General features: G+C 37.3%; 1 protein-coding gene across 2 annotated transcripts in view; it reads left to right on the top strand.

The window, feature by feature from the left end:
• Positions 1 to 214: 214 nt before the first annotated feature.
• Positions 215 to 21,958, top strand: part of LOC115122182 (protocadherin-11 X-linked-like) — a 357,525-nt gene continuing 335,781 nt past the window's right edge. For both annotated transcript variants that reach the window (XM_065018304.1, XM_065018305.1), the window contains exons 1-2: positions 215 to 919; positions 19,850 to 20,429. In XM_065018304.1, the coding sequence (XP_064874376.1) occupies positions 19,884 to 20,429 (546 nt within the window). In that variant the 5' untranslated portion in view covers positions 215 to 919; positions 19,850 to 19,883. The remainder of the gene's footprint in view (positions 920 to 19,849; positions 20,430 to 21,958) is intronic.

Raw genomic sequence — 21,958 nt, 5'->3', positions numbered from 1 at the left:
CTTGTTGTGGTCAACACTATACTCTACACACCCAGCTAAAACAATGCAGGCATCTTCTGTTTACAGTACAGCTTTAAGAGGATGGGAGCTGTATTATTTGATGTAGGCTCCTCCTCTCACAGTGATGTCAGTCGGAGGCAGAGAGGCGGGCAGTACTGAGGGATCGGATTCATACAATACTACTGAGACAACTAGGCACAGTTTAGCACACTGATACAGCATATACCGTCGGCCCCGCTGTAAGTGGTGCCGCACTAAGGAACACTTTCACCCAAACTCATTTGGGGGACAGAACACTACCCAGGCTACAGTTCATTTATGTGTTATTTTTTTGTTGTTGCTGTATAATAACCTTTACAAAAATGAAAACAGTGCTGTCAGAATTGAAGTTTTCAGACATCGTACCAAACCTTTTTGCGCGTTATTGGATGGAAGTTTATGCGCTTGGAAGCTTTAACACATGCTGAGTGAAAAGATATTCCATACAAGCGGTTTTCACCATTTATATCAGGAGAAAACATTTAAAACACACACACACGTAGGGCTAGGGCTATTTCATGTGACTCAATCAACTTGGACCATCAGCATCTCTCCTGCCGCACCGTAATTGAACCACGCTTAACTCAAGATATCTGAAGAGGATTTACGTCGGCTCTTCGAGTTACAAAGTTATTCCGCAAGCAATGCTTTTTTTGCCTTTCGAATGTGGACCATAGACTTTTTAGGACATGGATCATTTTCTGTAGCGGATAACCCTATTGATTTGCGTTTTATTTGATTCCCGCTAGCAGAACAGGATCTTTTTCTCTCCCCTATTCCACTTCAGTGTAATTCCATGGCACTTCTTCTAAAGCAGTGATGTCGCTACGTGACGGGAATTGCGATTGATTTGACATATTCTGTTTCAAAGGGATATAAGGTAAGCATTATTATTATAATCACTAGTCAAGTAAAAAAAATTGGTAACAAACATTGATTTATAGTATTAGCTTATTTCATTCTCAATACCAGCCTACAAGTTGTCAATGTCTCATGTCATATGGAAATGTTATGTACATTTTAAGAGGAAATTGTTCAACCTATATAGAGGAAAATACTTTATGATGTCGGTATCGCTAAAGGAATCCGAATTTACCACAAATTTACGCAAACCTGCCGACCATCTGCCGCATCGCAGTTGATTCGCATCCCTCGATAACTGGGGTTGCATGCATGCCACCATACTGTTGTCAAATAATTTCTCGATAAAATCACTTGAATCACATTCAGTGTTAAAACGAGGACCCCCATTGCGCCATGTCTTTACGCATCGGATTTGGTCAGTCACACCATCCATAGTGCAAAAAAAGATTCCGTTCATCGTAGCTATTATAGTCGCCGTTATAGTTATGGTCACGATCTATTTCAAAACATTTATATTTTCTTCAAGCAGCCTATAGGATATTACTCACTATACTTTTCAACCATAGCTGTCGCATGACCATTATTTTCGGCCGGGCATGAGTTTTTCAATCCGTGCATAGTCAATATAGCTACATTGTTTTCAAATAAAATGTTTAAGATGGGCAAGCTAGGCTACTGAATACTTTTCGACAGGTGAGGTTTTTTCTTGACTGCATGTTTAATAAGAAAGTTCTCGTTGTTCGTCAGGAATCGCAGAGCGGTCACTAGCTGGCACAGTCACCTAACACTAACCTTAACCACGCTGCTAACCCACATGGCTGTTAATGACTATCCTGACTAATCCGTAACTTCCTGGCTAATATCATTATGGATAATGCACACAGAGACAGGCAGGCATCTTTCAACTTCGGGGGCATTATCCTCTTTCCCATCAGCATTGCCAGTAGGTCAATTTTTTCACATTGGACTGATTTGTGCTCTTGAGGAACACATATGCTGTATAATAAACACAGTATACATACACTCCATGCTCGAAAACTACACCCAATAGGCTATAAGGGAAGCTAGGGCACCATATTCATGCTCAACGTTCCCGGTGCTTCATTGTGTTGAGGGGATTCATTGGTCAACAGATCCGTCAGTTTCCATCTCTCCACATAGCCTCTAAAACAGCAGGCGATGACATACTGTTATTGAAGCTTAGGTCGATTCGATTATCTAACTAACCATAGGCCTATACCTTATATGATAAAAATGGAGGCTATTCATATATTTTATTCACGGATGTTATCCAGATTGATTGGTTAATGATTTCCTGACTTAGATGACAAGCCTGAATTTACTCTTAGACAAATGTTTTCTGATAATTGATATGGATTGCAGTGTAGGCTAACAGAGATTGATAAAGCTTTAGTGCTTAGATCTAAACTTGTTCAGAAGTGTTCATAATCTTAGTTTTATATACATTTAAATGTAGGCCTATACCACTACTTAGTAGTCCTTAGTTGTGGTAACTAACCACTGCTTAGTAGTCCTTAGTTGTGGTAGCTAACCACTGCTTAGTAGTCCTTAGTTGTGGTAGCTAACCACTGCTTAGTAGTCCTTAGTTGTGGTAACTAACCATTGCTTAGTTGAATGATAAACTATTCTTCAATGGTAACTAACCATTGCTTAGTAGTCCTTAGTTGTGGTAACTAACCATTGCTTAGTAGTCCTTAGTTGTGGTAACTAACCATTGCTTAGTAGTCCTTAGTTGTGGTAACTAACCATTGCTTAATAGTCCTTAGTTGTGGTAACTAACCACTGCTTAGTAGTCCTTAGTTGTGGTAACTAACCATTGCTTAGTAGTCCTTAGTTGTGGTAACTAACCATTGCTTAGTAGTCCTTAGTTGTGGTAACTAACCATTGCTTAATAGTCCTTAGTTGTGGTAACTAACCACTGCTTAGTAGTCCTTAGTTGTGGTAACTAACCATTGCTTAATAGTCCTTAGTTGTGGTAACTAACCATTGCTTAGTAGTCCTTAGTTGTGGTAACTAACCATTGCTTAGTAGTCCTTAGTTGTGGTAACTAACCATTGCTTAATAGTCCTTAGTTGTGGTAACTAACCATTGCTTAGTAGTCCTTAGTTGTGGTAACTAACCATTGCTTAGTAGTCCTTAGTTGTGGTAACTAACCATTGCTTAATAGTCCTTAGTTGTGGTAACTAACCACTGCTTAGTAGTCCTTAGTTGTGGTAGCTAACCACTGCTTAGTAGTCCTTAGTTGTGGTAACAAACTATTGCTTAGTTGAATGATAAACTAATATTCAATGGTAATAAACCATTGCTTAGTAGTCCTTAGTTGTGGTAACTAACCACTCCTTAGTAGTCCTTAGTTGTGGTAACTAACCACTGCTTAGTAGACCTTAGTTGTGGTAACTAACCACTGCTTAGTAGTCCTTAGTTGTGGTAACTAACCATTGCTTAATAGTCCTTAGTTGTGGTAATTAACCATTGCTTAGTAGTCCTTAGTTGTGGTAACTAACCATTGCTTAGTAGTCCTTAGTTGTGGTAATTAACCATTGCTTAGTAGTCCTTAGTTGTGGTAACTAACCATTGCTTAGTAGTCCTTAGTTGTGGTAACTAACCATTGCTTAATAGTCCTTAGTTGTGGTAACTAACCACTGCTTAGTAGTCCTTAGTTGTGGTAACTAACCATTGCTTAGTAGTCCTTAGTTGTGGTAACTAACCATTGCTTAGTAGTCCTTAGTTGTGGTAACTAACCACTGCTTAGTAGTCCTTAGTTGTGGTAACTAACCATTGCTTAGTAGTCCTTAGTTGTGGTAACTAACCATTGCTTAGTAGTCCTTAGTTGTGGTAACTAACCATTGCTTAGTAGTCCTTAGTTGTGGTAACTAACCACTGCTTAGTAGTCCTTAGTTGTGGTAACTAACCATTGCTTAGTAGTCCTTAGTTGTGGTAACTAACCATTGCTTAATAGTCCTTAGTTGTGGTAATTAACCGTTGCTTAGTTGAATGATAAACTGTTATTCTGCTAATTAAGTATGACACCTGAGTATTTCACCTGGATGTGCAGTTTTATATTTGACTGGGGTTGCCTCTTACAAGTCCACACACTGATAAGCAGTTGGTTTTTACATTGCATTATGGGTTTTATAGCTGCTGAAGCTATAGCAATAGTGTCCAAAACAAGGATTCTTCAGTCACATCCTTCAAAATGTAGTTATGAATGGCTCTCCTCTTTCCCTGTATTATTTGTATGATATTATTAATATTATAATTCATATTGTGATTAATAATACCAATCGCTTTCTCCTAATATCCTCCTATATGTAAGTAGCTGAAATACTCTATTATCCCTGCACATGGTACATCTGGTATTGGCACTGACCCTGTATATAGCGTTCTATCTTATTTACTATTTCTTGTGTTTTTCTTATATATATATATATAGTAAATAAGATAGAACACTATATACGGGGTATATATTATTAGTTATAACTGTGTTGATATTAATTAATAATTAATAATTACCCTGTTGGGTTGAGCATGCAAGTTAAGCATTTCACTGTACTTGTGCACGTTCCAATACAATTTGAACTATCATTGTATTTGAATTGTATTGTCACACACATTATGTTTCAGTAGCCTAACTTCCACAACATTACATTTAAGTCATTTAGCAGACGCTCAACGATACAGAATCATTTGCACCTGCGTAATGTAATGTCTGTATCATAGAGCATGGCCACCGTCAAACACATGAACCATGATGGTATCGATTGTGTGTGTAATATAAGTATTTAACAGTATAGTATTCATCGACTATTTGGCTAACACAACAAACATGTTTTATTTAATCCTGCTGCATTGAACAATTTTTTTCCAAATGCGTAGATGTAAAAAAAATAATAAATAATACTGGTTACTAAACAAATGGTTTCTCGAGAATTCTAGGAAAGGGCACAGAAAGCAAACGAAAAATAAAAATATATATAACTAATACTATTCACTACTCTCGATAGCTACCAATAGTTATTTGACTATCCAATCAAACGTTTGAATAAAGCAAATGTTAGAAAAATATTAATTATTTTTACTGTAGCATTATGTAGCATCAAATGATAGTGATCTTTATATTGGCGTTGGTCGTAGTCCGTGTGTAGTTAACTAATATGTCCCTTTACTGCCCTCTAGAGGTCATTTACAGTAATATCAGATTAACTGACGTGACAAGATGTGATAAGGAGTTATCACGCCTGTGTTGGTGATTGTTAATGCTGGATGGAATATCTTGACGTCCTCTTTTCTTATATTAAACAGAAATGATTTTGATTATTATTTTGATTTTTGATTATTGACATTTCTAACTAGAAAATATGGGAGAGGAAATTTGAAATGTTTGATTTATTTTCCCTCGGCGTTCATATATGATTGAAGCATTTACTCGACATTGGGTCCTAAATTAGATTTTTTTCACAAATTTGACTGAAAAATTAAGACGTATGGAAATGGTATTTGTCTTAGCCGAACACCATTAACGAAGAGTAAATATGATTTAGCTATTTTACAATGGTTCATTCCTATCAGCAGGAACCCCTTTGGCATTTGGAATTTAATCTGCCCCAGCTGTGAAGACCAAAGTCATTACTCAGTCAAGAGAAATCCACCATTATTCCTCTTGTGACAACTAGATAAGGAAACTTCGAGGCTGTAGATCTTTTAAAGGGAGACTGAATAGATCTTGACAATAAACCTGTCTGTCTGCCCGTCTGTCGACGATCAATGGTACCAGGAGAGATAGAGCCTGGCGTTACCAAGATTGTGTCCCTTTGCAAGTCCAGCTTGCAATGCTTTAAGGAACATCTCTTAATGTACATTACCAGTCAAAAGTTTGGACATACCTCAATGCAGGCTTTAAAAAATATATATATATATTTTTTTTACAATTTTCTACATTGTAGAATAATAGTGAAGACATGAAAACTGAAATAACACATATGGAATCATGTAGTGACCCCCCCCAAAAAAAGTGTTAAACAAATCAAAATATATTTTATATTTCAGATTCTTCAAATTAGCCATCCTTTGCCTTGATGACAGATTTGCACACTCTTGGCATTCTCTAGAAAATAGTAAAAAAAGAAAAGAAAAACACTGCAATGCGGTGTGTCCAAACTTTTGACTGGTACTGTATATCCATGGACACCCACATCACAGTTTTTTGGATAGAGGAGTGTGTTGCCGCTACTCCATTTCTGGAGTCATTCCATCAAACTTCCGTTTTAAGATGCCAGATCAATAGATTCTTTGGGAAGGTGTTTCCCCCCCTCTGCCCCCCTCTCTCCTCTTCCACAGGTCAGTCTGATAATACTACCCTGCCCGACTGGCCTGTCCATCATATTGTCATGTAAAGTAATCCAGGAGCTGTCTGCTACTAGCCTCCCCCTGCTCAGCTCTGTCTCCAGAGAGAGAGAGGAGAGAAGCAGAGTTGTCTACTGTATTAAACATCTTGTCTCACAGTTCAAAAGAACTTTTTCTGGAATCTAGTGAAATGTTTGCATGGAAAGATGTTCTGCTTGATTGACATTGACACATAAAAAAAAAATGTCCTCTACATTATTTTCCCGATTCTTCATTGCCAAACTGTACATGTTTTGCATTTGTAAAAGTTGAAGCTCATTGCTCAACCCCATTAGATCCAATGTATAGTTTTGAAGAGAGTGTTTATCATTATCCTTGGTGTGGTTCAGCCTTGGACTCCTCTTCACACGTGGCACAGTGAATAGTAATGAACCCTTCTTTGTCTCTAGGAAAGGTGCCAACTTCACAGTCAAGCAAATCACAACCCCCATGCCGCGTTTCATTCATATGACAACACTGTTTTATACTGCAGAGAGTCACCTTCAAATAGATGTCTGTCATGTAGATACCGTCAGCCATGTTTTTCTATCCCAACAGGATTCTAATGAGTCTAAACCTAACGCTATAATGAGTCTAAACCTAACCCTATAATGAGTCTAAACCTAACCCTATAATGAGGCTAAACCTAACGCTATAATGAGTCTAAACCTAACCCTATAATGAGTCTAAACCTAACCCTATAATGAGGCTAAACCTAACGCTATAATGAGTCTAAACCTAACCCTATAATGAGTCTAAACCTAACCCTATAATGAGTCTAAACCTAACCCTATAATGAGTCTAAACCTAACCCTATAATGAGGCTAAACCTAACGCTATAATGAGTCTAAACCTAACCCTATAATGAGTCTAAACCTAACGCTATAATGAGTCTACACTTAACCCTATAATGAGTCTTAACCTAACGCTATAATGAGTCTAAACCTAATCCTATAATGAGTCAACCCTATAATGAGTCTAAACCTAATCCTATAATGAGTCTAAACCATATAATGAGTCTAAACCTAATCCTATAATGAGTCAACCTTATAATGAGTCTAATCCTAACCCTATAATGAGTCTAAACCTAATCCTATAATGAGTCTAAACCATATAATGAGTCTAAACCTAACGCTATAATGAGTCTAAACCTAACGCTATAATGAGTCTAAACCTAACCCTATAATAAGTCTAAACCTAACCCTATAATGAGTCTAAACCTTATAATGAGTCTAAACCTAACCCTATAATGAGTCTAAACCTTATAATGAGTCTAAACCTAACCCTATAATGAGTCTAAACCTAACCCTATAATGAGTCTAAACCTAACCCCATAATGAGTATAAACTTAACCTTATAATGAGTCTAAACCTAACCCTATAATGAGTCTAATCCTAACCCTATAATCAGTCTAATACTAACCCTATAATGAGTCTAAACCTAACCCTCTAATGAGTCTAAACCTAACCCTATAATGAGTCTAAACCTAACGCTATAATGAGTCTAAACCTTACCCTATAATGAGTCTAAACCCTATAATGAGTCTAAACCTAACCCTATAATGAGTCTAAACCTAACCCTATAATGACTCTAAACCTAACCCTATAATGATTCTAAACCTAACCCTATAATGCGTCTAAACCTTATAATGAGTCTAAACCTAACCCTATAATGAGTCTAAACCTAACCCTATAATGACTCTAAACCTAACCCTATAATGAGTCTAAACCTAACCCTATAATGACTCTAAACCTAACCCTATAATGAGTTTAAACCTAACCCTAAAATGAGTCTAAACCTAACCCTATAATGAGTCTAAACCTAACCCTATAATGAGTCTAAACCTAACGCTATAATGAGTCTAAACCTAACCCTAAAATGAGTCTAAACCTAACCCCATAATGAGTCTAAACCTAACCTTATAATGAGTCTAAACCTAACCCTATAATGAGTCTAATCCTAACCCTATAATCAGTCTAATACTAACCCTATAATGAGTCTAAACCTGACCCTATAATGAGTCTAAACCTAACCCTATAATGAGTCTAAACCTAACCCTATAATGAGTCTAAACCTAACCCTATAATGACTGTAAACCTGACCCTATAATGAGTCTAAACCTAACGCTATAATGAGTCTAAACCTAACGCTATAATGAGTCTAAACCTGACCCTATAATGAGTCTAAACCTAACCCTATAATGAGTCTAAACCTAACCCTATAATGAGTCTAAACCTAACCCTATAATGAGTCTAAACCTAACCCTATAATGAGTCTAAACCTAACCCTATAATGACTGTAAACCTGACCCTATAATGAGTCTAAACCTAACGCTATAATGAGTCTAAACCTAACGCTATAATGACTCTAAACCTGACCCTATAATGAGTCTAAACCTAACCCTATAATGAGTCTAAACCTAACCCTATAATGAGTCTAAACCTGACCCTATAATGAGTCTAAACCTGACCTTATAATGACTCTAAACCTGACCCTATAATGACTGTAAACCTGACCCTATAATGAGTCTAAACCTGACCCTATAATGAGTCTAAACCTGACCCTATAATGACTCTAAACCTAACCCTATAATGAGTCTAAACCTAACCCTATAATGACTCTAAACCTGACCCTATAATGACTGTAAACCTGACCCTATAATGACTGTAAACCTGACCCTATAATGAGTCTAAACCTGACCCTATAATGACTCTAAACCTGACCCTATAATGACTGTAAACCTGACCCTATAATGACTGTAAACCTGACCCTATAATGACTGTAAACCTGACCCTATAATGAGTCTAAACCTGACCCTATAATGAGTCTAAACCTGACCCTATAATGAGTCTAAACCTGACCCTATAATGAGTCTAAACCTGACCCTATAATGACTGTAAACCTGACCCTATAATGACTGTAAACCTGACCCTATAATGACTGTAAACCTGACCCTATAATGAGTCTAAACCTGACCCTATAATGAGTCTAAACCTGACCCTATAATGACTCTAAACCTGACCCTATAATGAGTCTAAACCTAACCCTATAATGACTGTAAACCTGACCCTATAATGAGTCTAAACCTGACCCTATAATGAGTCTAAACCTGACCCTATAATGACTGTAAACCTGACCCTATAATGAGTCTAAACCTGACCCTATAATGAGTCTAAACCTGACCCTATAATGACTGTAAACCTGACCCTATAATGAGTCTAAACCTGACCCTATAATGAGTCTAAACCTGACCCTATAATGAGTCTAAACCTGACCCTATAATGAGTCTAAACCTGACCCTATAATGACTCTAAACCTGACCCTATAATGAGTCTAAACCTGACCCTATAATGAGTCTAAACCTAACCCTATAATGAGTCTAAACCTGACCCTATAATGAGTCTAAACCTGACCCTATAATGAGTCTAAACCTGACCCTATAATGACTCTAAACCTGACCCTATAATGACTCTAAACCTGACCCTATAATGAGTCTAAACCTGACCCTATAATGAGTCTAAACCTGACCCTATAATGAGTCTAAACCTGACCCTATAATGAGTCTAAACCTGACCCTATAATGAGTCTAAACCTGACCCTATAATGAGTCTAAACCTGACCCTATAATGACTCTAAACCTGACCCTATAATGAGTCTAAACCTGACCCTATAATGAGTCTAAACCTAACCCTATAATGAGTCTAAACCTGACCCTATAATGAGTCTAAACCTGACCCTATAATGAGTCTAAACCTGACCCTATAATGAGTCTAAACCTGACCCTATAATTACTCTAAACCTGACCCTATAATGAGTCTAAACCTAACCCTATAATGAGTCTAAACCTGACCCTATAATGAGTCTAAACCTGACCCTATAATGAGTCTAAACCTGACCCTATAATGAGTCTAAACCTGACCCTATAATGAGTCTAAACCTAACCCTATAATGAGTCTAAACCTAACCCTATAATGAGTCTAAACCTGACCCTATAATGACTCTAAACCTGACCCTATAATGAGTCTAAACCTGACCCTATAATGAGTCTAAACCTGACCCTATAATGACTCTAAACCTGACCCTATAATGAGTCTAAACCTGACCCTAACCCCGGTGTAGTACAGCTGTTTGGTGTTGTGTACGGTCTCTTTTACAGATGAGCCCTGCAAAAATGAATCAAACACAAACAAAATACACAATTACAAAACATATTAAGAATAACAGACACATTTATCAACTTAGTGGTCTCTGATCATCACTCTGAACTGACTAAGGGGGAGCAGAACATCTCATTTCAGAGAGCTCTGGAAGTTGTTCCACATGAAGGGGGCCAAAAAATAAAAAGCAGCTTTACCCAACTCTGTGGAGACCGAAGGGGCCTCCAGTGTTATCCAAGCCTGAGACTGGGTTTGGTCATTTGTAAGTCTAAATTGAATTAATGATGATAAATACACAGGAAGTTTCTGCATGAGTGCTTTGTAGATAAACACAAGAAAATACCGCTCTCTCCTTACATACAAAGAGGCCAACCCAGTTTTTTGATACAAAACACAATGGTGAGTTCTAGAACCATCACCGGTAATAAACCTAAGGGACCAATGGTGAGTTCTAGAACCATCACCGGTAATAAACCTAAGGGCCTAATGGTGAGTTCTAGAACCATCACCGGTAATAAACCTAAGGGCCTAATGGTGAGTTCTAGAACCATCACCGGTAATAAACCTAAGGGCCTAATGGTGAGTTCTAGAACCATCACCGGTAATAAACCTAAGGGCCTAATGGTGAGTTCTAGAACCATCACCGGTAATAAACCTAAGGGCCTAATGGTGAGTTCTAGAACCATCACCGGTAAAAAACCTAAGGGCACAATGGAAAACAGCATCTAGTGTTTTAAGGGTAGTTGCTGCTGCATGCATGTAGATAATATCTCCATAATCTATAATAGACATTAAAAACCTCTTAAGGATCTCTACAGATCTGTGTCCCACCAGCGGGATGGTTGAGCTAATGTGCGCTAATGCGATTAGCATGAGGTTGTAAGTAACAAGACATTTTCCCAGGACATAGACATATCTGATATTAGCAGAAAGCTTAAATTCTTGTTCATCTAACTGCACTGTCCAATTTACAGTAGCTATTACAGTGGAATAATACCATGCTATTGTTTGAGGAGAGTGCACAGTTATGAACTTGAAAAGTTATTAATAAACAAAATAGGCACATTTGACACAAACTCTTTAACAGTAAGGCAATATTTCATTGGATCAGTCTAAAACTTTGCACATACAAAGTTGCGGCTGGGCTGGAATAATACATTATGGCCTTTAACTTGCATTTGAAAGATGATGGTTAAAAAAAATATACAAAACATTTTTTTAAATGATCTTTTACCGAATCTAGTGTGTTATATTCGCCTACATTAATTTCACATTTCCACAAACCTCAAAGTGTTTTCTTTCAAATGGTATCAAGAATATGCATATCATTGCTTCAGGTCCTGAGCTACAGTTACATTTGGATATGTCATTTTTTTGTTTCTGTAAAAGAAACAAACCTTGAACTTCAACTTCTTAACCAGCTCAGTGAAATGTTTTATAAATGACTCTTTGTCATCAAACCAGATACCAAAATATCTTTAGAAAGGAACTCGCTCAATTTGTGTACCGTTCAAACTAGTCATTACAAATGCATTTAAATATGGATCCATTTGGGACCTAAAAAAAAACATGCATTTTGGTGTGTTTGCATTTGGCACTAACTTTAGATCCAACCGTTATCTCTGCTGTGGTTGAAAATCAGACTTCAAATGTGAAAAGGTTTGGTCCACTGATGGGGCAATGGAATTCAACACTGTATCATCTGCATACAAATCAATATATATATTTTTACAGCATTACTAATGTTATTTATATTGATTGTAAACAGTAGTGGGCCGAGTATTGAACCTTGGGGAACCAATTTATGTAACTCATGGAACTCCGATTTGATCCATCTACCGTGATGGCCTGAGTTTTGTCACAGAGAGGACAGCTTATTCAACCGAATAACATGGTCTACAGTATCCTATCAGGACAGTTTATTCAATATAACATGGTCTACAGTATCCTATCAGGACAGTTTATTCAATATAACATGGTCTACAGTATCCTATCAGGACTGTTTATTCAATATAATAACATGGTCTACAGTATCATATCAGGACTGTTTATTCAACCGAATAACATGGTCTACAGTATCTTATCAGGACAGCTTATTCAACTGAATAACATGGTCTACAGTATCATATCAGGACTGTTTATTTAATATAATAACATGGTCTACAGTATCCTATCAGGACAGCTTATTCAACTGAATAACATGGTCTACAGTATCCTATCAGGACTGTTTATTCAATATAATAACATGGTCTACAGTATCCTATCAGGACTGTTTATTCAATATAATAACATGGTCTACAGTATCCTATCAGGACTGTTTATTCAATATAATAACATGGTCTACAGTATCCTATCAGGACTGTTTATTCAATATAATGGTCTACAGTATCCTATCAGGACTGTTTATTCAATATAATAACATGGTCTACAGTATCCTATCAGGACTGTTTATTATACAGAATAACATGGTCTACAGTATCCTATCAGGACTGTTTATTCAATATAATAACATGGTCTACAGTATCCTATCAGGACTGTTTATTCAATATAATAACATGGTCTACAGTATCCTATCAGGACAGCTTATTCAATATAATAACATGGTCTACAGTATCCTATCAGGACTGTTTATTCAATATAATAACATGGTCTACAGTATCCTATCAGGACTGTTTATTCAATATAATAACATGGTCTACAGTATCCTATCAGGACTGTTTATTCAATATAATAACATGGTCTACAGTATCCTATCAGGACTGTTTATTCAATATAATAACATGGTCTACAGTATCCTATCAGGACTGTTTATTCAATATAATAACATGGTCTACAGTATCCTATCAGGACAGCTTATTCAACTGAATAACATGGTCTACAGTATCCTATCAGGACTGTTTATTCAATATAATAACATGGTCTACAGTATCATATCAAGACAGCTTATTCAACTGAATAACATGGTCTACAGTATCATATCAGGACTGTTTATTCAATATAATAACATGGTCTACAGTATCCTATCAGGACTGTTTATTCAATATAATAACATGGTCTACAGTATCCTATCAGGACTGTTTATTCAATATAATAACATGGTCTACAGTATCTTATCAGGACAGTTTATTATACAGAATAACATGGTCTACAGTATCCTATCAGGACTGTTTATTCAATATAATAACATGGTCTACAGTATCCTATCAGGACTGTTTATTCAATATAATAACATGGTCTACAGTATCCTATCAGGACTGTTTATTCAGTATAATAACATGGTCTACAGTATCCTATCAGGACTGTTTATTCAATATCATAACATGGTCTACAGTATCCTATCAGGACTGTTTATTCAATATAATGGTCTACAGTATCCTATCAGGACTGTTTATTCAATATAATAACATGGTCTACAGTATCCTATCAGGACTGTTTATTCAATATAATGGTCTACAGTATCCTATCAGGACTGTTTATTCAATATAATAACATGGTCTACAGTATCCTATCAGGACTGTTTATTATACAGAATAACATGGTCTACAGTATCCTATCAGGACTGTTTATTCAATATAATAACATGGTCTACAGTATCCTATCAGGACTGTTTATTCAATATAATAACATGGTCTACAGTATCCTATCAGGACAGCTTATTCAATATAATAACATGGTCTACAGTATCCTATCAGGACTGTTTATTCAATATAATAACATGGTCTACAGTATCCTATCAGGACTGTTTATTCAATATAATAACATGGTCTACAGTATCCTATAAGGACTGTTTATTCAATATAATAACATGGTCTACAGTATCCTATCAGGACTGTTTATTCAATATAATAACATGGTCTACAGTATCCTATCAGGACTGTTTATTCAATATAATAACATGGTCTACAGTATCCTATCAGGACAGCTTATTCAACTGAATAACATGGTCTACAGTATCCTATCAGGACTGTTTATTCAATATAATAACATGGTCTACAGTATCCTATCAGGACTGTTTATTCAATATAATAACATGGTCTACAGTATCCTATCAGGACAGCTTATTCAATATAATAACATGGTCTACAGTATCCTATCAGGACTGTTTATTCAATATAATAACATGGTCTACAGTATCCTATCAGGACTGTTTATTCAATATAATAACATGGTCTACAGTATCCTATCAGGACTGTTTATTCAATATAATAACATGGTCTACAGTATCCTATCAGGACTGTTTATTCAATATAATAACATGGTCTACAGTATCCTATCAGGACTGTTTATTCAATATAATAACATGGTCTACAGTATCCTATCAGGACAGCTTATTCAACTGAATAACATGGTCTACAGTATCCTATCAGGACTGTTTATTCAATATAATAACATGGTCTACAGTATCCTATCAGGACTGTTTATTCAATATAATAACATGGTCTACAGTATCCTATCAGGACTGTTTATTCAATATAATAACATGGTCTACAGTATCTTATCAGGACAGTTTATTATACAGAATAACATGGTCTACAGTATCCTATCAGGACTGTTTATTCAATATAATAACATGGTCTACAGTATCCTATCAGGACTGTTTATTCAATATAATAACATGGTCTACAGTATCCTATCAGGACTGTTTATTCAGTATAATAACATGGTCTACAGTATCCTATCAGGACTGTTTATTCAATATAATAACATGGTCTACAGTATCCTATCAGGACTGTTTATTCAATATAATAACATGGTCTACAGTATCCTATCAGGACTGTTTATTCAGTATAATAACATGGTCTACAGTATCCTATCAGGACTGTTTATTCAATATAATAACATGGTCTACAGTATCCTATCAGGACTGTTTATTCAATATAATAACATGGTCTACAGTATCCTATCAGGACTGTTTATTTAATATAATAACATGTTCTACAGTATCCTATCAGGACTGTTTATTCAATATAATAACATGGTCTACAGTATCCTATCAGGACTGTTTATTCAATATAATAACATGGTCTACAGTATCCTATCAGGACTGTTTATTCAGTATAATAACATGGTCTACAGTATCCTATCAGGACAGCTTATTCAATATAATGGTCTACAGTATCCTATCAGGACTGTTTATTCAATATAATAACATGGTCTACAGTATCCTATCAGGACTGTTTATTCAATATAATGGTCTACAGTATCCTATCAGGACTGTTTATTCAATATAATAACATGGTCTACAGTATCCTATCAGGACAGCTTATTCAACCGAATAACATGGTCTACAGTATCCTATCAGGACAGCTTATTCAGTATAATAACATGGTCTACAGTATCCTATCAGGACTGTTTATTTAATATAATAACATGGTCTACAGTATCCTATCAGGACTGTTTATTCAATATAATAACATGGTCTACAGTATCCTATCAGGACTGTTTATTCAGTATAATAACATGGTCTACAGTATCCTATCAGGACTGTTTATTTAATATAATAACATGGTCTACAGTATCCTATCAGGACTGTTTATTCAATATAATAACATGGTCTACAGTATCTTATCAGGACTGTTTATTCAATATAATAACATGGTCTACAGTATCTTATCAGGACTGTTTATTCAGTATAATAACATGGTCTACAGTATCCTATCAGGACAGCTTATTCAACCGAATAACATGGTCTACAGTATCCTATCAGGACTGTTTATTCAGTATAATAACATGGTCTACAGTATCTTATCATGACTGTTTATTCAGTATAATAACATGGTCTACAGTATCCTATCAGGACAGCTTATTCAACCGAATAACATGGTCTACAGTATCCTATCAGGACTGTTTATTCAGTATAATAACATGGTCTACAGTATCCTATCAGGACTGTTTATTCAATATAATAACATGGTCTACAGTATCCTATCAGGACTGTTTATTCAATATAATAACATGGTCTACAGTATCTTATCAGGACTGTTTATTCAGTATAATAACATGGTCTACAGTATCCTATCAGGACAGCTTATTCAACCGAATAACATGGTCTACAGTATCCTATCAGGACTGTTTATTCAGTATAATAACATGGTCTACAGTATCCTATCAGGACTGTTTATTCAATATAATAACATGGTCTACAGTATCCTATCAGGACTGTTTATTCAATATAATAACATGGTCTACAGTATCCTATCAGGACTGTTTATTCAGTATAATAACATGGTCTACAGTATCCTATCAGGACTGTTTATTCAATATAATAACATGTTCTACAGTATCCTATCAGGACTGTTTATTCAATATAATAACATGGTCTACAGTATCCTATCAGGACTGTTTATTCAATATAATAACATGGTCTACAGTATCCTATCAGGACTGTTTATTCAGTATAATAACATGGTCTACAGTATCCTATCAGGACTGTTTATTCAATATAATAACATGGTCTACAGTATCCTATCAGGACTGTTTATTTAATATAATAACATGGTCTACAGTATCCTATCAGGACTGTTTATTCAGTATAATAACATGGTCTACAGTATCCTATCAGGACTGTTTATTCTATATAATAACATGGTCTACAGTATCCTATCAGGACTGTTTATTCAGTATAATAACATGGTCTACAGTATCAAAAGCTTTTGTCAAGTCTACAAACACGACAGCACAAGGCATTTGCAATATCATTTACCACAAGCGTAGCAGCCGTAGTAGTGCTATGTTTTGGTTCTGAATCGAGATGGATTCATATTAAGAACAAGGTTTACAGGTTGATAATAACATAGCTGTTTGTTGACCAATGATTCTAGTATTTTCACCAGACAAGGGAGCCTGGAAATGGGTTGATAGTTCATTTTAAAAATCACTACTGTTCCCTGTTCTTATGGAGTGGTAGAGAAGACATTCCAAGCTTTTGGAATATTTCTTGATACTAAAGTTAAAAAAAATGAAATAAAATAAAAAAAATTAAAAGGTTTGTTACTGAGCCTGCTGCATACTCTAAGCAAAGTCTGGTCCTCATTTTTTTTATTTTACCTTTATTTAACTAGGCAAGTCAGTTAAGAACAAATTCTTATTTTCAATGACGGCCTAGGAACAGTGTGTTAACTGCCTGTTCAGGGGCAGAACGACAAATTTGTACCTTGTCAGCTCGGGGGTTTGAACTTGCAACCTTCCGGTTACTAGTCCAACGCTCTAACCACTACGTTCTGGATAAACACACGGTTAAATACGTAACATTTTGAAGTGTCGCATAAATTCTAATCCTAATAACCTGAAAGTTGTTCTTGCTATAACAAGCAGAGCGACTGCCATCTTTTCTCTATGGTCCCTCTTTGGATGGCCTAGTTTGTTTTTGGCAACAGGGACCTTTGCCCTCTAGCCAGGTTTCAGCACACAAAGCATTGATATAATTGGTGGAACTACCGATCAAGCAAACTGGCATAAAATAAGAAAACACTGATATATTGATACTGTCAGATGGTGCTGAAACCCTTAGGCTGTTGATTTACTACTGACTATTTACTAATTTACCATGAGCTTAATGATAGAGAGAGAGAGAGCGAGATCAGTCAGAGACCTTCTTTTCTATCTAATAACAATACATGTAGCATGTCAGAGAAAACTATCAACTAATGTTACTGATTACATTGCTATGATTATAATATTCTAATGTGAGACATGGTGGCTTTCGTAATGTGTCGATTCATTGTTATGCAGCACATGGTGTTGTCATATGGCTGGGCATTCATGTCATCTTTCATGTTACTGTTTTAAAAAAATTTTTTTATTTAGATACTCAGTAAATGAGTTTCTGAGTTAATGATCAATGTATTTCTAATATGTGGTTCAGGAAGATGGATGCTGTCTGCATCCTAAGTGGTACCCTATTCCCTATATATATATATATATATATATTATGATTAATTTATTTAACCTTTATTTAGCTAGGAAAGTCAGTTAAGAACATATTCTTCTTCATAAACCCCTCCCCTAACCCGGGACGATGCTGGGCCAATTGTGCGCCGCCCCTGTGGGACTCCCAATAACGGCCAGTTGTGATACAGCCCGGGATCGAACCAGGGTCGGTTGTGACGCCTCTAGCACTGAGACCGCTGCGCCTATACAATGCACACGCGTTGTACTTTTGACCAGGGGACAAATCTGAAGTGTTTTTTTCCCATGGTTCCTGCTCGTGATGATCTGACTGATTCCCAAAAGCTACGTATCTTTAAAGCCCTGATGACACCCCTAAAGGTCAACTCATGTGCCAAACGTACTACCTCACGCCAGCTAAACTCATCAAACATTCATGCAAGGTCGTCTATTGACTACGCCAATGATGATCTCCTGCGGCGAGGAAAATATGAATTGGTTGATTACCTCAATGTAACGGATTGATGGAAATGTGTGAACTAATAACCTTTTCATGTCTTTGTGTTCAACCGGAGGTGTCGTCAAAGGTTAATTGTGTAAAACTGCTGTTAATTTGCTCTCAAAGACATTGGAGATATGCAGGCTCAGAGCTAGTTAGGTTGATAGGTCAAGTTCAACCCTCTCCATTAGTGAGAATCATACTAATTACAGTCAGAATATATGGATCTGAGTCTGGAATAGAACTCTGTTTCTTAGATAGTGCACTGTGTTAAATCATAGAGATCTGGTCACAAGTAGTGCACTATACAGGGAATAAGGTGCCATTTTCAGATGTAACCTGGGTATCATGTAACTTTTGCAGTAACAAGATCATTTATCTTCCCCTCTCTCTCTGTTTCTCTCTCTGTCTCTCTCTCTCTCTCTGTCTGTCTCTCTCTCTCTCTCTCTCTCTCTCTCTCTCTCTCTCTCTCTCCCTCCCTCCCTCCCTCCCTCCCTCCCTCCCTCCCTCCCTGTCTGTCTCTCTCTCTCTGTCTCTCTCTCTCTCTCTCTCTCTCTGTCTCTCTCTCTGTTTCTCTCTGTCTCTCTCTCTCTGTTTCTCTCTCTGTTTCTCTCTCTGTTTCTCTCTCTCTGTCTCTCTCTCTCTGTCTCACTCTCTGTCTGTCTCCCTCCCTCCCTCTCTCTCTGTCTCCCTCCCTCCCTCCCTCCCTCCCTCCCTCCCTCCCTCCCTCCCTCCCTCCCTGTCTGTCTGTCTGTCTGTCTGTCTGTCTGTCTGTCTGTCTGTCTGTCTGTCTGTCTGTCTGTCTGTCTGTCTGTCTGTCTGTCTCTCTCTCTCTCTCTCTCTGTCTCTGTCTCTTTCTCTGTCTCTCTCTGTCTCTGTCTCTGTCTCTCTCTATCTCTCTGTCTCTCTCTGTCTCTCTCTGTCTCTCTCTGTCTCTCTCTCTCTCTCTCTCTGTCTCTCTCTGTCTCTCTCTGTCTCCCTCTCTTTCTTTCTCTGACAGAGTTGCATCCTTACAAGGAAAGCTCCCATCCTCTATGATTATGGACTTGGCAGGTCATGCTCATGTGTTGGTGGTGTTGCTCACCTGCCTGGTCATGCTGTCCTGGGCCCAAGAGAAGGACTACACGGTGAGGGAGGAGCAGCCCGAGAATGTCCGCATCGGGAACCTACGGAAGGACTTGGACCTGAACCTTGACCCTGACTTCAAGCTGACCTCGCCACTGCAGTTTAAGCCTGTCTACAAAACGGGCGATGTGCCTTTGGTGAGGGTAGAGGCCAACACCGGGGAGATCTTCACCACGGCTCACCGCATCGACCGCGAGAAGCTCTGCTCGGGAGTTTTCAACGAGAAGCGCTGCTTCTACGAGATCGAAGTCGCCGTTCTGCCTGACGAGATCTTCCGTCTGGTTAAGATCCGGTTCCTGATTGAGGACATCAATGACAACGCTCCACTCTTCCAGTCCACCGTAATAAACATCTCCATCCCAGAGAACACAGCCATCAACACCCGGTACCCCGTGCCCTCTGCATTTGACCCAGACGTGGGGATCAATGGGATCCAACACTATGAACTTGTCAAGGTGAGCTCACACTTCTCTCTATCAGGATCGAGTGACTGTCACTGCTTGTGTGATTGACATAAAGACCAATAGTTTGTTATGTTGTATGAATAATTTGTTTTCATCCTTTTTCGTTGGAAAAATAATTACACCAGAAGATTGTAATCATTTTAACATTCCGTCATTGAAGATTCCAGAAAAGACAATTGTATAGGCAAAAGCTAACTAGATATATGATAAGATAACTAGATACATACAGTACCACCCCTTCCTAATGTCACTGCTGTTCACCTGCATTCAGTTGAACCCATAAGGCTGTGTGTTAGTAGAGCTGTTCTTTGTTGTTAGACTTTACGGGCCACGTTTCCACGCTTAAATCAGAACAGAGCCTTAGGCCACCATGTCACCACAATGCTTTCTTTGAAGAGGCTTTATATTATTATGTGTATCAAGTGATAAGCGCGGTGTAGTTTTGCTATAAACCATAACGACGAAAATTGCAGACACAGCGTATTCCTCCAATTTTCAGAGGGAAAAAAAATGGTTAACTGTTGGGAATATTGTAGAATATTGACTAGAAAAGGAACTGTGTTATGGTAATAGGTGCCTCATGCAGAACCCAATGTTCTTTTTTATCATCTAATTGATGTTCTATTCAATCGCAGCGCAATATTCTCACTTACCTTAATGAAGTCGGCCTAAAAACAGAAAGTAGGATAATGTCATGCATTCTCCACTTATAGTCTAGACAATGCTCAATACGTCGTGGAGGAAGATGAATATTGCAGATTATCTGAGGCCTGCTTGCGAATTCAAATTCGGATCTTTTTTTGAGAGGAGATAAAGCACAACATTTGCTATGCAGAGGTGGTACTAAACACACACACAGTAAAGTAAACAGACAGTCTTCTAAAATAATCAACTACAATGAAAATGTTGCTTTGCAAAGGCTGTCTCATCTCGGTGACATGAGTATGTTTTTTTTTTGGGGGGGGGGGTGTGAGATGGTAAAGAGTCTATCAGGGTGTATCAGATTAAGTGTGCTTTGTGTGAACATTAACAGTATCCTTGCTACCCATGTCCTACTTGATTACCAATTTGCATTTTTATGAGTCATTTCTATGCCAAGACCTCCCCCGCTGAAATGTCCTGAATTGTTCATGCCTGGAAAATGACCAGCCGAGTGTTCTGCACATAGCAACGATGATGTTCCCCAGTCATAGCAACGATGATGTTCCCCAGTCATAGCAACGATGATGTTCCCCAGTCATAGCAACGATGATGTTCCCCAGTCATAGCAACGATGATGTTCCCCAGTCATAGCAACGATGATGTTCCCCAGTCATAGCAACGATGATGTTCCCCAGTCATTTCCCTTATTTTTTTATTTCCTCTCATTTATATTATTACTTTTCTATTTCCTTGTTTTATTTAGATTCAATTTATTTATTTCGATTCATTTCCTATCATAGCTTCTTTTTTTTCCCTAGTTAAATTTCAATTTCAATTAAGTTGCATATCTTATCTCGTCTTGGGTAAATATTGCTGTT

This window comes from Oncorhynchus nerka, linkage group LG5 (assembly GCF_034236695.1).
Source record: "Oncorhynchus nerka isolate Pitt River linkage group LG5, Oner_Uvic_2.0, whole genome shotgun sequence".
In the NCBI taxonomy this organism is placed as follows: Eukaryota; Metazoa; Chordata; class Actinopteri; order Salmoniformes; family Salmonidae; genus Oncorhynchus; species Oncorhynchus nerka.
Note: the sequence above shows the minus strand (reverse complement) of the source record. Positions and strands in the feature narration are given on the sequence as shown.